The following is a 21,370-nucleotide window of genomic DNA, read 5'->3' as shown; positions in this document are numbered from 1 at the left end:
ATAAGATAAATATTCCCTTTTCAAAGGAAAGTCTTTGCCATTGGCTAAAATCCACATGTCCTAATGTCCTAATCCTAATTGTCAGTATTACTCTAAGGTCATTCTTAAAGCAGCCCTTTTGAAATTATGATTACTTCAACACATCTTGCCACAAACCCTGAGAAAACATCACTTGATACTGCAGTCATTATTTCTTTCCAGAAACACTCCAAGTAGAATTACACTATGAACTGAGACATAAGCAAAAGACAGGGTTTCCTCAGATCCCAGAAAAAAAAACAACAGAACAAAAAAGAGCAGTCCTAGTGCAAGTGAGCTCTGAGCATTACAATCTCAAACTGCAGTAATTTAGGATACATATTCAAACAATACAGAGAGGATAGCAACAAAATCAGCCATCAGTAACAGGGTTATATGTTGTAGTTTAATTTCTTTTACAACTTTTACTTAAATTATTTTTGGAAGCTTAGTAAGCATGCTTTTTGAGACCTGAATAAAAGCCTCATTTTGAAATTCATGCTGGCAATTATTCTAATTTGTGCAGTTCTGGTACAGTTCTGATCCATTTTTACAGCAGCGTAGAATCTCATTCTCTTAGTACACCGAGCTATTTACATAATTAAAAACATCTAAATGAAAATTAAGATGCTTCACTGTTTCCTTAACAGATTAAGATATACAGAACTATTCAGTAAATAATACTAATTTGCATTAAAAACTGCAGTAAGCCACTCCAGTGTATTTTTCCAACTCTTTTTAGACATATCTACCATATATAATTTGGTAACTTGTCTCTAGAATTGGTTTCTATGCCTCAGTAAACGCAGTCCCATTAAAAACTGCAGTAAGCCACTCCAGTGTATTTTTCCAACTCTTTTTAGACATATCTACCATATATAATTTGGTAACTCTCTCCAGAATTGGTTTCTATGCCTCAGTAAATGCAGTCTAGAATTATTCCCTAAACCTGGCTGCAAAGTCACTGCAGGTCTCTGTAATTTTGTGTACAGACAAGTGTACAAAGATGACCAATTCTTGTGGCCATCACACCACAAATTGCTTATTAAAGCATAAGGGATGCATGTTCCACAAAAAGGAATGATAAGCATGACCTACAGACATAAATGGGGTACATAACCATCTACCAATATTAGCTTGATCTGGGAAAACAAAACTAAAGAAAATAGCTAAGAAGACATTGATGGTTCATGACACACCAGAAAACAACTGACTATATTTTTTGAAGATAGATGACATTTAGACAATCCTACACTTTGTTAGAGGTGCACTTCAGAGCACTCGATAAAACAGAAATCTGAAGAAATCTCTTGGAAATTATACTGAACTATTTGTGCTCCTGAAGGACAAAGATTTTTAAGTTCTTTTGAGATACACACAGTGGCTGCACAATACCAAAGGAAACAGAACAAAAACCCAAGCTGTTAGCTATTTAATAGCATTTTTGTTTGTACAAGTGAAATAAAGATCACTCTCCTCTTCTTTCCCCAGTTTCTTGTACCAGTATTTTGTTAATCACTTATTGTTGACCTCACATGATTCACTGAGCATTAAAGCAAGTTAATTTTGGTGAACCTGGTGCAAACTGCTTCTCATACAGAACAACTCCACAGTCTGACTTGTTGGTGCAGTTAGCAGCAGAGAGTCCACAGTGCCACAAACTCAGCTTTGGGCCTTTCCATGGCCACTCAGCAATAACAACACCACCAACAAAAAACAGCTGACTGCCTTATTTGACCCAAACCAAGAAAAATTCTGTCTTCCTGACACTAATTAGGAAACAAGGAGGACAGGCATCTGCTAATCAAATCTAGTCCTCTCTATTACATTTAAGTGCTTCATATCACGCAGACAAAATCTGAGTGCTTTATTTTTCATTAACTTCTGTAGATGTAGAAAGTGATTTCATTTCTTAAAAGGTTATTAATTCTTTCAATAGGTTACATAACACTGATGTGCAAATAAGTGGGAGAAAAAGTCACTAAAACACCTGATCTTCTTTAAACACTCAGTATCTACAAAAGATGAAGCATTATGTATATGCAGAGCACTACTAATTATATTTCAATTTTAAATGTTAATTAGTGCCCCAGTTCTACACCAGCATCTGTGTCCACGGATGCTGATTTCAGTTGGACACCTGCTGTAGTTTTGGCTGCTCATGCACTCTGCCCTGTTTCACTGTTAGCCACCACCATCTCCCACTGGTTTTCCTCACAAGCACTTAGCCTTGCACTACAAGTCTTTTAGGCTGGCCTTCACCTAAATTTTTATTACCTTGTATCTAAACAAATGCCTCTAAACTGGTGTCACATCCCTTCTCCACAGTCCTACCCCTACAGAATTTAAGGCAAGGGAAACCAGCATTTTGGAAAACAAGCACTGAAATTTGTTGGCAGTTATGGTCTAGCTACATGCTTACACTGACAAAGTCCACAGGCAGATTAAAGGAAGAAGTATAACACTAAAATAAAGTAAATCCCCAAAACAAGCAGCACCATCCATTACTGCAGAACTACATTCACAGCTCAAGAAGGGTCCCTGCACTCAGTAACTCCTCCACAGCCCAAGACAATGATTTACCACAAACAGGAAGGGAACACCTGTTCCAAAGTGCACTTCTTCAGAGTGCCCATTTTGCCATACAAGCATTACAAAGGCACATCAGAACCAGAATTAACAGCTGCTTGTTTCTTCTGCAGAGTTCTCCCCGTCACCAAAACCTTCTTCTCAAGTGGACAGGTTACTCAGTTCCAGACTGGCAACTTACATGTTTTATATGTTTTAACATATAACAAGAACACTGCTTAACATTTACTAATGCAAACACAAAAGCAATCCAATCAACTGACAACAGTCAACCTACAATAAACCAAAATTTAGGGAAGAGTAAAGATCCACCTCCTGTAATTCTGACTTGGCTCAGTTATAAAAGAGGAACTCCTCCCTGTGCATGAATGGTTCACTGTTATCACGTAGATAAGGTATTGTGAAAAACTGCCTGCACCAAGAGAAAGTCACGTGCAAAAAATGTAGCTAAACAACATCAAGAGACATTGTTGTTTCATTTTTTGAATAAATGCATAGTCAAAGTCTGTCTGATCTCTCCAATAACACCTGTAACTCAACAACTATACCACAAGTTATCCCCCTGAAAAGTTCCAAATAACCAGCAGGAGATACTGCCTGTTTCTCAAACCCCCCAGGAACAGGAAAAACATACAGGTGAATGTGATTACACAGCCAACAGCAATTTCAGTCATTACCATCAGCCAACAAATCCAAACAGGAACAGCACATCCCTGCTGTCTCAGACAAGGGAAACTGACACACAGCAACACAGTAAATTTCCTGACATTTCCATGAAAACCCCAAGCTTCTGCCACAAAAGAGGACAAATACTACAACAAAACCATCAACACAATCAGTTTCTGAGAATCAGTACCAGGTCTCTAAGCTCTTTACAAAACCAGGCCCAAGTGAAAATAAACTGTTCCCTTTCTTTTCAATTCCATCTGTGATTGCTCCATGATGCATTAGCCAAGGACTCTACTCAGAAAGTTAACTCTGCAGTGTTGCATCTATCAAACAATTAAAAATAAAAACCATTTCTTCCTTGAAAATCCTGAAATGTCAGCATAAGTATCAGTAAATAGAGTTTACAAATAGGAAAACACAACACTCTCTCAACACCTAATCTGAAACTTACTTAATAAATTAAAAAGCAAGTTATTTCAGAAGGTTAACGACCTGCCTGTAAATGCACATGTTCAATTAGAGCATGCACTGATACTTTTGTGAAAATTGTTGTGAAACGTTTGCACAGAAAAAACACATTTGTAAAACAACCAAACACCAACAACCCAAAACAACAAACACCAAAACAACAATTACTTCATTTCTAGAAATTAAGGACTTGCACGGCCCTTAAGTTGCAGGCGAACCACCGGACTCACCCGTTCTGTCTGTCACGTCCGAGGCCGGAGTGCCCGGCCGCCTGCTGTCACCCGCACCTTGCTCCTCCTCCGCTCCTCCTCTGGCAGCACCGCCAGCTGTCCCGGCGCAGGCCGCCGGCACCTGCTCCGCGCCCTTCCCCTTCCTCTCGAAGCGGAACCGGTCCAAATTGTAGAGGCTCATACTCTCAGCCTTTCTGTGGGAAGAGCCAGGAAGGGCACAGGGCCCGTCCAACACAGGCAGGAAAACGCTGGCCAAGGGACCGGCCAGCCGGCGCTCCCTCAGGAACGCGCTGCCAGGCGGCTGGGAGGCTCCTGCCTGCCCATCCATCCGCCCGCCCACCCTCTCTCCCCGTTCCCCGCGGCCCCCCGGCCTCTCCCGCCACCTACCTCCCGGCGGTCCCGGGCAGGGCGGCGGGTCCCCACGCACCGGTGTGGCTGTGGCGGCGGCGGGCCCGGGCCGGCAGCGCTGCCGGCGCGCGGCGATGACGTCACGGCCGCCCCCGCCAATCGCCCGTCCGGGCCCGAGCGCGCGGGCGAGTGCGCCTTACCCCTGAGGGGCGGCGGGGCGGGATCGGCGCGCTGCTGCGGGCTGCGGCTGCAGACACCGCACCTCCGAGTGACGTTTGTGATTCCAGAGCATCGCCGAGTTCACACCCCGCCCCCCCAGTCCCAAGTTGAAAAGTTTGGGTGGGGAGCCGCGGAAAGACCATCGTAGGAGATTTGGGACCCCAAAATACGGAGTCATGCACTCGAAGAAAGCTGGGGTTGGAAGGGTTCCTTAAAGACTCCTGGTTCCAGCCCCCCTGCCAAGGGCAGGGACAGCTTCCACTAGACCAGGCTGCTCAAAACTCAGCCAAGCTGCCCTTGAACACTTCCAGGGATGGGGCATTCACAGCTCCTCTGGGCAACCTGCTGCACTGCCGCACCAAGACCACTATAACGAATTTCTTCCAAATGTCTTAATTTAAACCTGTTCCCTTTAAGTTTGGAGCCATTCTTGCCCTTGCCCTGTCCACTTACACGCTCTTGTAATAACGAATTTCTTCCAAATGTCTTAATTTAAACCTGTTCCCTTTAAGTTTGGAGCCATTCCCCCTTGCCCTGTCCACTTACACACTCTTGTAAGAAGGCTCTCTCCATCTTTCTTGTAGGCTCCCTTCAGGTACTGGAAGACCCCAATTAGGTGTCCCCTAAGCCTTCTCTTCCACACCAAGCAATTCCAACTCTCTCAGCCTTCCCTCACAGGAGAGGTGCTCCATCACCCTGGTGACACCCAATCCACCAGGTCCATGTCCTTCCCGAGCTTTCCACCACCTTGGTGACACCCAATCCACCAGGTCCATGTCCTTCCCGTGCTGGGACCCCAGAGCTGACGCAGGGCTCCAGGTGGGGTCTCACCAGAGCAGAGCAGAGGGGCAGAATCCCCTCCCTCCCCTGCTGCCCACGCTGCTCTGGATGAGCCCAGGACACATTTGGCTTTCTGGACAGTGATTGCCAGATCACATCCAGCTCTCATCCAGCAGCACGGCCAAGTCCTTCTCAGCAGGGCTGCTGTCAATCTGTCCATCCCCCAGCCTGTATTGATACCAGGGGTTGCCCTGACCCAGGTGCAGCACTTTGCACTTGGCCTTGTCAAACTTCATGAAGTTCCCATAGACCCACTTCTCAAGCTTGTCCAGGGCCCTCTGGATGGTACTGTCGCAGGATATGTTGCATTTGAGACAGGCACAATACACAGAGGATCACAATACAATTCCAGAAGGCCTCAACCCATAGAGAGTAACATCCCACCACTGCAGAAGGCCACAAGCATCTTCCCTTCTTGTTCTTCAGCCCAGCCTTTTATCCCCTCATGTCCATGCCCTGCCCCTGTGTGCCCTCTGCTCCCTTTGGTGATGGGTCAGTGCCCCTGGGCACTCCATGGCTCATTGCTGTCAGTGCTGCTCACCTGCTGCTCACAGCTGCACCCACTGGGATGAGGATGCCCACAGCCCCACCCCAGCTACCACAAACTGTGTGTACCTACGTGGTACCCCATCCTTCAGGTGTGGATTTAGGGCAGTTTTCCGCTTTGGTTCCCTGACATGTTTCCAGCATTGTGTTGCTGTGGCAGAATAGGTGGGAAAACACCTCCTTTTGCTGTCTTGGGTCAGGGCCTGCTGCCATGCTGGGTTTCAGTGGATGTGTGGTCACAGAGCATGTGCAGCCGGGTGTGCAAAGGCACCTGAGGTTACCTGGTACTGCACAGAGAACCTTGCCAGGGCTGAAATGGTGACCTTAACTGGCAAAGAGGTACTGAAACTGCCTTTATCTCTTTAACATACCAGCCAGCCATGAAATAAAGCACTTCAAGGCCTGGCAGAAATGAATAAGCATTATACTGGTGAGCCAGGTGCAGCAGCTAATAAAGACATTCTGGAGAGATTAGGCTGACTAACAGAAAAGCAGAAAAAGAAGCCACTTACCCATCCATTGTGCCAGCTCTGTAGTTCTGGGCTCACAGGATGTTCCTTCATCCTTAAAGTCATTTGCCTTTTAAATTGCAGTAGTCAAACACCTGAAAAGCAAAAGGATTTGGAGGAAATCAAGCTTCAGTGATGATGTCTTGCCTTCACATCAAATATTAATCTACAATATGGATAATAGATTAAATTTGTTGGAAACTGCCTTCTGTTAATCCCAGATACAAATAATTGGCAATGTAAATGGAGCAGAAGAGTGATTTTGCCCCCAGAAGTGGTTGCCAAGACACAGGTGGATTTGCAGACTGCCTGGTGTCTGAACAGTGCAGTTCAGAGATCATCTGAGGTTATTCCCTGAGGTTATCCTCTGAGAAGGACTAAATTGTGCTGGAGAAGGAGTGCCTGGGCTAGACACACTGTTGACATATAAAAAGGCAAGAGATCAAGGGCTTTCATGCAGAGCAGGTCAGTGTGAAAATGGAAGAGAGTTTTGCCTGTCAGCACAAGCTCAGACTCCTACCAACTTGAAATGCCACCCACTTAAAAGGCAAGCTACCCCAAAAATGGGAATAAAGAAGCTTGTAGGTAATCAGAAGTAAAACTCGGTGTGGGTTAGAGGAGGAAAAAAGTATGGTCCATGAGGACACTTTTACTTTAGCTCAGAGAATTTGGCTCTTTCTTGGGACTTGATAACCATGGCAAAGCTCATGAGCCTCTCTGCAAAGCATTAGTACTGCTGTTAGCTCCTCTGATGTGCTTGCCTCACACTGACTTATTGCAACACATCGAGCATCTAAAGGTTAAGGACTCTGACAAGACTTTGACCACTTTTTCCATGAAGAAAGGATGACACACTGTGCATGTGACAGATGTTGAGCCAAGTTGTTTGACTGACTTAAAGGACACAATCAAACAATGCTGCTAAGTGTGCAGAGACAAATGGGCTGTGAGGCTGCAAAGCTGAACGAGTAATGTTGGAAAAGTTGAGAAGAGAAAGATGAAACCGGGGGAAGTAAGTGTAAAGGGGAGCATACACTCAGGTCAGTCTGTGTTTGTGACTCAACAAGGCAGTCAGGAACATTAGTCTTGGCGAAAAAGCAAAAAGAAAAAATCCATAAATTCCAGAACTTGGGAGAAGAAGCAAGTTCAAGATAAGAAAACAGTGAAAATTAAGGGGATTAAATAGAACACTCCAGAACATGCCAGTTTTAAAAAGTGTTTTGTTTACAGGAATTAGCATGAACCTAGAAAATGCTGCAGCAGATTACTTCAGTTTTTACAGTGCTTTGAACTTGGAAAGACTGGGTAATTGGTAGGTATTAATATTGTTAACAAGCTATTGTGAATTCCTGGCAAGCAAGGCAGGAAAAATGTCTTTTTTGAGGTGCTAATGACACTGGTTAGCTCATGCTTACTGGAGAACTGACAGATTGCTGTCTGCTATTGTTTAGAATGCTGATTTGTGAGATTTTTTTTTAAGAATGGTAGCAGAAATTTGAAAAGAATCTATTTATATACAGATTTGCTTTACATGCAACATAAGAGCTGTTACATTTGACTTGTTTTTACTTAAGACACAGTTTTGTTGCTATGCCAGTGATAGAGAAGCATACCAGATGGTATGTAGGCCTTCAGAGAACTTCATGAAGGCTTATAGATCAGTGATATATAATAATGGCCTGAACACTGAAAGAAGCAAAAGAAAACAAAAATATCATTTAAAAATTACTCATTTTGAAATTGATGCAAATTGAATTTGCATTGTTCTTAGTAGAAGGAAATTCAGTTTTAGGAGTTTGGTAGTAGAAGTTAAAACCTGATGAGATACAAAGACTCACATTCAGTGTTGCATTTTACAAATTGGCAAGGCAGTAAAGTTGTTGTTCACTTGTAAATAATCAGCCAAGACAAAACGTGTCTACAGCCATTCCTGACAAGTCTCTGTTGTTTACAATATTTTTCCTTAGATTCATGCCCTTTTTGTGCCCTGTCGTTTCATCAACTTTGTATGGAGGGAAGGTCTTCCACAGCTACCTCATGAGAACCCACTGAAGTTGTGCTGTGGTGTACAATCAACAGGGTCTGTGACAGGCAAAGCCTCACCATTGGGGCTTGCCCCCAAATCTTGTATAGGAAAATATCGCTAGAAAGTGTTTCTGCTTTGTTATCAATTGTGAGCAGCAAGACAAGTTGTCAAATGCTGGTGGGTTTGTACCTGATTCTGAATAATAATAATAAAGAAACCTAAAAAAAATTTTAAAATCTATTAAAGTGTTAAAACTAATTCAGCTGCCGCTGAAAAAAGCAACTAGAGTTGTATGTAACAGATGATGTTGCTGTAGCAACATCACCATACCTAAATAATGAATATGCAAACTATTTTTTTTGTGTGAGCTGCACAGTGATGGCAGAGTAAGGCCTCAGGTGGGAACTGTCTCTCTTAGCCAAGAGTTTTTTCCTTTTTATTGTCCATTGCATAGACAGGGTTTTTTTCCTACTCAGCAAACAATAAAGAACACCACTCTTTGGGAAAGAATAAGGGAAGAAGATGGATTTTGTAGTACAACAGGTTTTATATTGATATTGCTTTATATAAGTATCATTTTTTGTGTGAATGAAGATACTTTAAAACTGTCTGTTGTGGTTCATGTTTTCTAGGAACATGAACCATTCTACTACTCTACTACCATTGTAGACCATTTCTCCTCTTTTTTTCTCACCTGAGATTATTTTACATATATATGTGTATGAATGTATATATATGTATTTTTTTCACTTGTTAAAAAGTAAACACATTTTAGTTTATTTTTCTCTATTCTCTGAAGTAGTTAGTTGCTCTTTTTTTGAGTTTATGTCTATTTGATTAAGAAACAAGAGAAATAAAACTTGAGTGTAGAATTTCAGACATTGTTCTTGCTACCTATTTCATTCATTTGGGCAAATGCTCTCTCAGAAATCAAGCTAACCATAATCAAAGGTCTGGGTAGCTCTTAAAAGGCTGTGACTTGTCAGAAACCATGCATCCATAATACTTCTGCTGAGGATTTTTGTTTTAACTTTTAGGTGATTATTACTTGCAAGCATCTGCTGAATTGTGGATAAATCTGCCTAAGGCTGGAACACCAGTTTCATTGGAACAATAATTGAGTTTCCCGTTTCATTCAGCTCCCCCAGCACATCACCCATGCAGAGTTCACCACAGGACTGCAGGCTATCTTTAGATCCTTTAATCCGTTCATGATAACATGAATCTGCTGCCCAATTTGTCATTCCTCAACACCCCTGATTTTATGGCATCCTACATATCCTAAGCACTTTGAATCTGTATTGAGTCAGAAGATTATTCTAGAAAGGAAAGCAGTAGGTGCTGTTTATTTAGTACGTAAGGAGTTAAAAACACTTGAAAAAATGCAGCTTCATCAGAATCAGTTTTGCCTGACATGCTGAATATATGACCTTTGGAACAAAAAGAAGTGTCAGAACTCTGTGAACACGCATCATTACCAAGGATTTTGGTTTGTCATCTGCAGCTGAGACCTCCCATATTGTTTGCAAATCCCAGACAAATCACTTTTTTGCTTCAAGGAACCATTTTGAGAGGAGAATAACCTCAAAGGTGCAGGCCAAAAGGTATTTTGGTTTGTTGTATTGCACTAGTGAATCAATTGAAACAAATACATTTCCAGTGTGTGCTTCCATACTTACTTTTTGGCTTATTTCTATCAGGCTACATTGCTCTAACTCTTCTTTACTGTTGCATTTTTGATGTCCCATGGTACAGAAACTGACAGAGTAAAAATTAACAGAAAACTGATGTTCTTTGGCTCAGCATTCATATAACTGTCCCTATAATTCACCAAAACAATGTCATAGGTCTTGCATAAATAAATACACAGGAGCAAATACATATTTACAGGTTTTGTTGTTTTTTTTAAAAATTGTACTTATAAAACCAGCTATGATCCAGCTATTTTTCCCCAGTTACTTTTGAGAGAGAGAAGGGCTGAACTGGACTTCTGAAAGAGTATCTTTCAAAAACAGAATTTGGCCTTAAGAAAATAAAATTTGATCCACTAGCATGTTATGAGTGCATAAACAGTAACAGAGTTTTGTCATGTACTGTTCTGAATCTCAAAGGAGCTGGAGCAAAGCATATACACTCTTTCATGACATACATTTATGTGTTATTTTATACTGCTTTCTGTTTAATTCATGCTTTTAAATTATATACCCTCACTTTACTGCAAATAGAGTGCTAAAAGAATCCGTGCCTTCACTGGTTAAAAAAATTTATCTGATCCTAAAAATACATAGAACAGTTTTGAGGTTTTTTTAAGAAGAAAAACTCAAATCCTCCTTTGAGCTGCTTTTATACTCTCTTTGGGTTTCTTTATAAATTACTATAATTTGTTACTTCAAATCTTGATATTTAAAAGCTGGAGTAATGGTTTTTGTAAATGCACACAAAAAGATTGAGTACAAGTACACTTCCACTCCTAGGATCAGAGTTCCTTCCTTCATGCCTGTTTCTGTAATTGGAACAAATACACTTCGTTTCATTTTATTGTGCATCCAAGGAAAATAAGCCTATTCCTAAAAATATATCTTGACATTAGAGAAATGTTTTAACTTCTCATTTCCAAACTTGAAAATCTCATTAAGAAGCTATCTTCAAAGCTGTGGGACTTAAAAAGGTCACACAGGTAAATTGGGATTTACATGACATTTTTAAACTGCTATTTAATTCAACACTGTCATATTATGAAGTTTGCAAGGAAGGATTACTGTTACTAGCCTCTATTTAACTGTTTGCACACAGTAAAAGCTTCACACATTTGGGGAAAGGATGACAATTTTCTGTCCCATCTCTGTAGTGAGATTTTATATTTACTCTAAAGTCAAAGATAATTTTTAGGGCTGTGACACAACCAAGATTGAAACACTTTTAACAAGAGGGAACTATTATGCCAATAAAATGCCAAGAAGCTGTAGTCACTTAATGCACATCCACACCCTTGCCCCCCACACACACCTAGGGAGCAACAACCAGCATAGATTTGTGAAAATGTGCAATGTCAAAATGGTTTTGAAGCAGAGCAGGAAGGCTCATGGATATGGAGAAAGCAGCAAATGTTATCTGTGGTGACTATACTAAGGCTTTTGGCAGTGTGACATTATGACAGATCCATGACTTGGGGTATCCTATGGCATTCCCATTAGCCATACAAACACAATCCATGTCAAACTCCAACACTGATTAATGGCCCAATAGTGAGTGGTCAGTACAGAAGAATTTATCATTAGATAAATTAGATCATTAGGGGCCATGGTCCTGTGGCTTCTGTCCAATTCTTGTATTTACAATACAGATCACAGGATGCAAACTGTGGATGACACCAAACTGAGACAGGACTGTCAGCATGCTGGAAGTCCTGCACTGAAAGTAAGATTAAAATTCAAAGTGTTCTTGCAAATTAAAGAAATTGTTAGAAAGTAATTATGAGTTACTCAGCAGCAAAAGAATCACTGTTCCATACAGGATCAAAAAGGAAAACAATAAAGAGTGGCATAAATACAGATAAAACTGATGAGGAAAAAAAATAGCCTACATAACCATTCTTCTGGAGAAGCACAAGTGGGTGTGATAACGGGTCACACCACTATGAAAAATGAAAATGCCATGTTTGGTTGTACCAAAACTGTACATCCCCCAAGACTGCTGTTTTCTTTGAGCAGAACTGTTATGCCCAGTGCACAGTAAAACAAGAACATTGTGTCCAGTTTGGGACACAGTTTGGGATGTACAGCTTGTTTTATTGTGGCTGAATAGGAGATAGTTCAGAAACAACCTCTATTTATTCTCATTTATTGAGATCATGGCCTTTAGGGAAAAGTTTAATAAATAGGATGTGCTGAATATAAAGCAGAGAATACCAAGGCAATGTGTCTGCAAGTGCACATAGAAACACTGCAAGAGGCAGACAAACATCTGTCCCCTATTTTCATGAGAAACAGAACATGCAGAGATGGCATTAGGCTTAAGAAATTCTTTCAAACCATAGACATAATTAAACACTGGAGTATAACATCTGGTGAGATTGTGAATTCGTCATCATTAGAAACATTCAAGAACCAGTTAGGCAAACATCTGTCAAGGCTGACATAGTTATAGTTGATCCTGCCTTCAGGCAGAGAAAGAACTGGATGATCTCCTGCTACCTCTTCCAACTACATTTTAAAAATTGTTATTTCTCTCTCTTTCTCTGTTTCCCTAGTCTGCTTTTCCTAGCTCCCTGATCTGTCTTCTTGCACCTAGTTTTAACAGGAGCAACTCAGGGACTGCTCAGAAAGTCATGCAGACCTCATGGAAGCTTTCCTTAGATAACCCTTTTAATTAATTTCTACCATATGAGACAGAAATATCACATGAACAAGCCCATGCAGTGGATTTTAATACATTACGGTTTTCTTTGGTCAATATTTACGTATGTCAAATGAGAAAAAACAGTGTTTGAGTCTATTTACAGTATGGGTTTTTACAAGACCATCAGGGATGTAATAACCCCCCCAAATTCCCAACTCCTTCTTTTAAGATAAGAACAAAAAGAGGGAAGAGGCAAATGATGAATGAAGGACTGGATCTCAAGCTAGAATGAACCAACCTACAGGTTTCAGAGAGAGATGCTACTGCCTCTAGCTAGGTGCTGCTTCTGCCCCCATGGGCTCTGCCCCTCTGTAGCTCAGGGACGAAAGGCAAGCAAGCCATGGCTGCAGGGACAGACTTCCCAGCCTCTGGCAGTGACTGCAGCTGTAGCTGAGCTCAGGGATCCACTGGTCTGCCAAGGGCTGGGGCTGGCAGGGGTTCTCTTATCCTGCTGCCAACCACACTTGGTGATGAACATCAAAAAGACAGACAGACAACCATGGCCAGCATGGAAACGGGCAATGTTCCTTCTCCTCCTGCAATCCCAGCAAAGCCAAGACCAGAACACAGAGCTCACCCTGCCTGTCCATCTCCAGCCTCAGAAGTGGGGAAATTCAGCTGATAAGCAGTCCATAAACCAGTTATCAACCAATGGAAAAGAACCCATATAAATACCACGTTTTCTCTGGTTTGTTCCCATACAAAATGTTTTTAAAGGTCCCTTATTTCACGGTGAGAGCCAGCGCAAGAGGAGCTTGGCATCACACAAAATTAATCTCATGAGTTTTTGCAATTTCTAACTGATTATATTTGCTTCTTTTTGAAGGGCAGGGCAAGGGTGATGGTTAATAAGGGTTCCTGAAGACTTGCTTCACATTTTAAGGCATTGTTAACATTTTCAATTAAAACAGAATAAACCTTTTGGGATGGAAACAAATGTGCCTCTTAATTGGCATGGCACATTAAGCACAAATAAACACAATATATATTGCCTGCATAGCATGAGCTATTTACTAAGTATTCCCTAGCAAGTATTGTGTTACCTTATTTTCTAACTTTCTGGGATGCTGACAGCTCAGTTTTCAAATACTCGTGAAGTCATTAACATTTTTGCCACTTCTGCCTGAGCTTTACAAACAAATGATTTTAAACTACATTCTCTCCTTTAAAAAGACCAAGAATAATAAAATACATATTCTTGGGCCTGTCTCTGTTTTGGGACTATTTGGTTAAACAATCTAATTTTGAAAGATTTTTTTACTAGAGCAAGGCAGGTCCATCATCTGCATGTCACAAGCTCAATTACTGCTCCACTGATGTCTTGAGTACGACTCTGAAGAATTCTCTCGCCACTTCTATCATTTGCAAAGAATGAATTGTGTGGTAAATGATGGCCCACTACCGATTTTTATTTTGGGCAGAAATCTCCTCCTCAGGCTCGTAAGGAGGGAGAGCAGTAACAGGGATGTTGCCGTTTTAGGAACCAAAGCAAACTCTCCTCGCCACCAGGGGGAGAGAGCTGCCACCGACATTTATAAAGTGCTCAAATCGACTTTCAAGATGCAACTTTTTTTGCTTACTAAGGCTTTTTCAGAGATTTAGGTCCATCAATTGTCTTACTGAATTATTTATGAGGAACCGATTAATTTAAAGTTTTTTTTCTAAAATACTGCAAACACCATAATTTAATACAATTGTAACTAACAAATATCAAATAGTTGCTATATGGATTGTGTTTTCTCCTTAGGTTGATGTTGCATGCTATCTTATTTTAAAGCTAATTCTACTATATCTAATAGGGCTGATTGCATAGTAGGACAAAACTTAACATGAGTACAGAAAATACTTCACTAAATGAGAGGAACAGATTTGTTCAAAGTGTGGTGACACAGGATGACACATGACACTCCTTGGCCTAGTATAAACTCTGAATAAGAAAAGTGAAGAAAAACAAAGGTAATGCATTTTAATGTTGACATGGTACTCAAGGAGATTAATGTGCATTCAAATTACCTTCAGAATGTAAGGAAAGAAGTTTAGGGGGGCTGCATGTTGTTGGAATAACTAATAAAAATATATTTAAGATAAAATGATAATGCAAGTCCTTCATGGAGTTACTTTTTTGGATACTGTATGTTGCATCTCTCATTCTGAGTAGGTATTTAGCATGATTGCCTCACATATCTTCTAATATTGTTTTTTTCACACATTTACATTCATTGTGGCAGAAAAACCGACAGAAAATAGGATTTATGTCACAAAAGCAAGTTCCATGAAGGAGCTGTTCATAATAGAGCTCGACTTTTTAAGTAGCAGCTGACCAGATTTAAGAGTAGCCGTGAGTTTTTAATCACAATTAGGACAGAAGCTGACTACAGCTTGCGGTCAGGCGCACGAACTTTGGGTCAGGAAGAGTTTTTGGGTGGTGTATAGGTAGCCTTCAGCCCTAGTAACCAAAAAGGCAGAAGTGATGCAACAGCCAGTGTCCACTAGATGCCAGGCTTCCTTTGCGGAGCAGAGCGCTGGCTCCGGCTTTCCGCACGCTTTATCCCCATGGCCTCCGAGGTCCCTTTCTCTCCAGCGCAGAAGCTTTAATGTTTAGCACCAAATCCTGATCCCGTTCAGGCTGCCTCCGGTTTTAGCACTGTTATCCCTCACAAATTTTCAAGAGAGGCAAAAGGCTTCCCAGAAGGACTAAAAATAGGAGTTGTCACTAAGAAGAATTGGGCGTTTTCTGAGTCCCTGTTTTTTGCACAAGCAGAAAGCTCCCAGTGAAGAGAATGGGATGAGTTCTGTGATTGACATACTCAATCTGCAAACAAACCTAGCTGAACAGTGGCAAGGAAGAATGCTGGCTGCCTCCTGTGCTCCTGCTGCCATCATCAACAGGTAGGTGACCTCCAACCTCTGGCTGTCATCAAATAGGCCAGGCAGCAGCTCAAAATATTGACTTAAAACTACATTGGGGCAATATTTGCTTTCCGATTATCTTGCTTCTGTAGTTGAGTGAGGCTTCCAGAGTGCAAGCATCCCTCTGTACGGGGGGAGAGGGGGATGGTGGGCCAGGAGCCCTGCATCAGTACCTGGGGGAGGGCACGCTCCATCACTCATGATGGACCAGCCAGAGCAGCAGTAGGACTGCACACTCCTCCAGGAGGTCAACAGCTCTTGGCAGTGCTGCCCCCACATGCTGGCACAAATCCAGGGTTTTCTGTTGGGATTTGGGTTACCTCTAAAAAAATGGCAGGGGCTATTGGAAGCCCCACTGGTTCCATTTCTGAAGACACTGAAGTTGTGTGGTGCTTGTGGTCTTACTAAATGGAATGGTCTTGGTCTTAGTAAATTCTAATTCATCTTCAGAATCACAGAGTCATTTCGGTTGGAAAAGACTTCTAAGGCTGTTGAGTCCAACCATTAACCCAGCACTGCCATATCCACCGCTAAACCATGCCCACAGGTGCCATATCTACATGGCTTTTAAATAGCTCCAACACTTTCCATTATGTAGATAGCCTATTCCTATTCTTCACAGCTCTTTCTGGTTTGTTTTTGTTTGTTTTCTTCCCCCCCCCTAATATCCAATCTAAACCTCCCCTGGTACAACTTGAGGCCATCTCCTCTTGTCCTACTGCCTGTTACCTGGGACAAGAGACCAACCCCCACCTGGCTCCTGCCTCCTCTCAGGCAGTTTTGGAGTGATGAGGTCTCCCTGAGCCTCCTTTTCTCCAGGCTGAACACCCCCAGCTCCCTCAGCCACTCCTCACAGGATTTGTGCTCCAGCCCCTTCCCCAGCTCCATTGCCCTTCTCTGGACACGCTCCAGAACTTTCTTGTAGTGAGGGGCCCAGAACTGAACACAGGATTTGAGGCACAGCCTCAGCAGTGCTGAGTACAGGGGGATGATTCCTTCTCTAGTCCTGCTGGCCACGCAGTTGCTGATATTTAGTTAGACTAACAGTAGTATGCTGTGAGTCGGCACCTCAGTTTCAAAGAGTTGATTGCACAAGAGAATACCTAATTTAAGTAAGACTTCTGGCAAGTTAGAAGCTACATTAGTTAAATTACCTATTGTTAACTTAGAATATTTACTACTCAAAAATGACTAGCTATATTATTCAGCAATCCCTTTCTTGAATCCAAAATAGAATAATGGATATGAACACTTTCTGGAAAACATAACAGACCAATTAATTTTAAAAAGTCACAATGGAAAATGATAATAAATGCATAACATATTTGCCTCCCTGCAACTCACACAGTTTCATTAGAAACAAACAAAACAAAAAAAAAAAAAAAAAAGAAAGTTTTTGATTCATTCATTGAAATCAGCTTTGGTGAATGGACTGGTTTATAAGCATTCAGTATCCATGTTTATTCTCTCTGCTCTCAGACAGTGGGCACTGTGTAGCTGTGTGGCAGGATCTGCAGTAAGCATCCCGTGCAGCTCCTACAGACTCCCCGGGGTTTGAGAAAACCATGGAGTGCAGCAGTTCTCTGCTCACCTACCAGCTCGTCCCGATAATCCTGCCCTACTCGCTGGAAACAATTAAGGGAGCAGAATAGGGCACTCTGCCACTTTGCCTGTCATCAGCTTCCCTGTTGAGATCAAGTTGCATAAATGTTAATGGTCCTGTCCTTCTCATGCTCAGCACTGTTGCATCCCTAAACTCCCCAAAACTTCGGGTTTCAGTCAGAACAATCGATGTATGTGGAAGGATTACTGTGTTGTTAAACCTTGTCAGCACCGTGAGCTGGGCATTTATTTTAGAACTCGGTTTTTCTTGTGAGCATAAAGGAAAAATGATGACAAGGGCTGCTAGTATCACATACAGGAGAAAATGTTATTCCCTACCCACGTTAGAGAACCAGCCATTTTACACTGGGCAGATCCTCGCAGATAGAGACATTTCTTTATTCATGTAACTCAGTGAGTGGTAAATGAGGCATGCTCACAGAAGTTATTTGGGATGGAAATGAGTCTAATTAGTCTATCCAACTTAGGAATAGCACTGTGAAGCAAGTCCGGGGAAGTTGGGAGTTTAGCAACAGAAACAGCAGTGGAGAAAGAGTTTTGTGCTTTCCAGTTAAGCAGAATATTTATTTGAGGTTTCATCTAACAGAATAAACAATAGATAAGGCGACAGGTCAAGCAGGCAAACATTTCTAAGAAACTGGCTTTAAAACATCCTTATTTTAATTGCATTGTCTGTAAGTAGCCTCTTACGTATTCCTGCCTTAGTTTTCAACTTCATAATTTGTTGTACAGTAAATAGTAAAAAGCTTCTCAGTTACTTCAGAGCTTTCTCAATGGGGCAGATGCACTCCAAACTTAAGTTACACCAACAAAAATTGGTGTCTTTTGAGGTTAGCAAGGGTATAACAGCGATTTTTAAAATAAGCTGCTAGAATATGTACATGTATTTTATGTACTGACAAATCTTTTAATCGGAGAGAATCACATCTAGCAATGAATCACATTCTTGGAGTGAATAATTCAGCCCTTGACGCCAACCTCTGAGGGAGAATATTGTGGTCATGGTGTCTGAACAGTGTGGTAGCTATGGCTACCTATATAATTCTTAGCAATGGAAAAAAAAGTGACAATGACATTAAATTTAATCAGGTTCCCCTTTTCTGTGGTTCCCACTGGGATGAGCCACTAGTGTCTTGCCTTAAATATTCAAAGCCTTCAAAGTTTGCATGTGTTCATATACTGGGACAATATCCTGCTAATACAGAACAATGGATCTGTCATGTATTTCTCCTGTGGGTAGCCATAAGTCTGAATTTAGTTAGTATAGGGTATTATGATTGCAGCTTCTTTAGTGATTGTCTTTACATTAGTCTTCACTTAGAAGGAAGAAGAGCAGTAATGAAATGTAGCAAAAATACAATGAACTTGGCTGTTTTGGTTTGGAAATATGGAGCAAAGGACTGTGTCTTCTTAAAAAGATCCAGCTTTATTTCCAGTCACACTTCATCTGATATGAATGAGCTGGTACTACATATCACATGGCTGAATACATTTGGGAAACATGACCTAACATATATTTAGCAAAGAGAGCTTAGAATCAAGCTACAGTAGTTAAAAGCACAAATTCTGTGAATTCTCATTTTGCAAAATTCACTCATTCTTTTTGTGTTTTGTTGGCATAGCTGTGAAAATGTCACTTTTATTAATTAATATTTAATAGTGTAGGAACTTTCCTTAATCTGCAGTAAAAGCCAGTAGTGAAAAAGTTGAAGCTGACTAAATTTTTTTGAGTATTGATTTGAAACAGATATTTTAGAACACAGTCCTTGAAAAACATTTGCTTTTTAAAATTTTTAATTGGGAAAGAAAAAGTAAAGAAGGGTATTTTCTGCTGTTAATTTGAAGTTAAAATCTTTGCAGCAGGTAAATGTGATACAGGAAAAGCTGGTGCCTGTACAGTTAAGCACATTTGACAGAAAATCTTTCCCTCATTTATATTTCTTTGAAGAGTCCCTGTGGTCAGAAAATTACCAGATTTGTGATGATTTAATATTTTCTCTTACTTTTCTTGTAGATTAATGGTGCTTGTCTCTGTTTGTCCAGCATAGTAAACCAAAGCCTTTCTAACACTTTTTCAGAGCATCAGAGCCACAAATTTGAAAGCATCCCTAGTAAGGTGTAGGTGAGTGAACACATTTCACAATTTCCACATGCAAAACAAAAAAAACCCAAAGAACCCCTTTATAAGAGGTGATTTCTTCTGCACATCATATTCTTACAAACTGTATCTCATTAAATGATTGGAATGGAAACTAAAAAACTGCCACCCTCTCCTATGATACAGTACATCATAAAGGAAACAGGATGTCAGCCACCTTTATTTATTTTTCTAGGTTGTTATAGAGTCATATATGCTACTCATGATCCTGCTGCCTGAATGCTTCTCATAATTATGATTTGCCCATGTCAAAGAAAAATAAAATAATCTAAATAATCTCTCTTGCCCTTTCTTTGCCTTGCCCAGGACAGACCAATCACCCAGCTTTATGTTATTTGGTTTAGGTAATTTAACATTAAAGAGTTAGAGCTCTATTAAGCATGCAGCAAGGACTACACACTTTTAGTTTTACATCATAAAATCTATTCTGTGTAGGGGGAAAAAAAATCCAAAAAAGCTTGTTTGAGTCAGTGTAGTCCACATCCCAGCTAAAAAAAAAAAAATCAAGCTCCATAATTTGGTCCAGGCCATCAGTATTATCAGCCTCAGTCCCTGAAGCTGCAGCACACCAGCTACAATCTAAGAGTAGAGCTGGACATGTAATTTTAGTTGAAGAAACAGCATCTCTTCAGGCACAGTCTGTCACTATGGGATCACAGAAATTCTTGCCCAAACAGTAGCAAGAGCAGGACTGCCTGTGTTTCCCAGACACACTTGCTTTCTCCACTTGGAGATTTGCTCCAGGTGGGATGCAGGGACTCTGGCCCTTTGTCTTGGTCTTTACAGGCTGCCCCACTTGCTCTGAATGCAAATTTCACACCAGTGGCTTTTACACATGCACAGGCTGATGACACAGCACGTGTGCAGCAGCACCAGTTTTTCCCCAGTTTAACACACACGTGAAGGTCAGACATCTCAGGCTCTCCATGGATGTGTGCTGCAGAGCACATGCTTCCATCCAGGAGATGCCACGTAAAAAAAGGAAAACCTGCCTAAGACTTCTGGGTATCTTCAAGGATGAAGATAAGAATTAATTCAGTTTGCATGAATTCTCTGTTCCTCTTTGCTCGTTACCCAGATGCTCTTGGTGATAATTGTCCAGCCCTGTGTACAGATTTTGGGTTGAGATTCATCTACATTTTAATCCTGTGCTGGGTCCTGTTGGATGAACACTGATTCAGACTCTGATGTATGTTTTAAAACATCTATAGAACTAGAAATCCCCGTTTTATTTTTCTGTTTTACTTATGATTTTCCTTCAACCTCCCCTCACCAAAACAAATTTACCCCTCTCACTGCTGCTTCAAAAGCTTTGCTTTACAGGTTGTATTACCAATATGATAATGACAGAAAAAAGGCTTAGGAGAATAATCACCCCAAGCCTGCTGACACCAGAAAGTGACATCTGCTCTAATTAAGGCCTAATTATGAGCTACATGTTAAGATATGAAACAATACAAAGCAAGTGATGAAAACCAAGTTTTACCCCTTGCTGTGTAAGACTGTAACTGTACAGTCAAGTGGAAGAAATGGCACCTACTTTGGCAGAATAACTTTTATATCTCCAAAATTGTGACAACCAAATTTAATCTACTCAAAGGAGTGCCAGATCCTTCTCTTAAGCACAGCAGTAGCAAATACCTGACTAGTAGGTAGCACATGAAACAGGTCAGCAAATAAAGGACTGAGCTAGTCAGTTTAAAATTTTTATGCCCCCAAAACTGGCCACAAGATTCCAACCTCTGTTCTGCACCAGGGTTTCACTGAGAGCTTGGTGGGGTGTAAGGGGAGTCAGCTCAGTTTTCTAATCTCACTGAGA

At 41.1% G+C, this 21,370-nt stretch overlaps 1 protein-coding gene across 2 annotated transcripts in view; it reads right to left on the bottom strand.

Annotated features, from left to right (window-relative positions):
* SMARCAD1 (SWI/SNF-related, matrix-associated actin-dependent regulator of chromatin, subfamily a, containing DEAD/H box 1) overlaps window positions 1-6,462 on the bottom strand; it is a 43,498-nt gene extending 37,036 nt beyond the window's left edge. For both annotated transcript variants that reach the window (XM_039710453.1, XM_039710454.1), the window contains exons 1-2: window positions 6,440-6,462; window positions 3,975-4,168 (exon numbers count right to left, since the gene is read on the bottom strand). In XM_039710453.1, the coding sequence (XP_039566387.1) occupies window positions 3,975-4,168; window positions 6,440-6,447 (202 nt within the window). In that variant the 5' untranslated portion in view covers window positions 6,448-6,462. The remainder of the gene's footprint in view (window positions 1-3,974; window positions 4,169-6,439) is intronic.
* Between the last annotated feature and the right edge of the window lie 14,908 nt (window positions 6,463-21,370).

The sequence above is a fragment of the Passer montanus genome, unplaced genomic scaffold, assembly GCF_014805655.1.
Source record: "Passer montanus isolate IOZ18808 unplaced genomic scaffold, ASM1480565v1 scaffold23, whole genome shotgun sequence".
In the NCBI taxonomy this organism is placed as follows: domain Eukaryota; kingdom Metazoa; phylum Chordata; class Aves; order Passeriformes; family Passeridae; genus Passer; species Passer montanus.
This window is presented reverse-complemented; position numbering and strand designations above follow the sequence as displayed.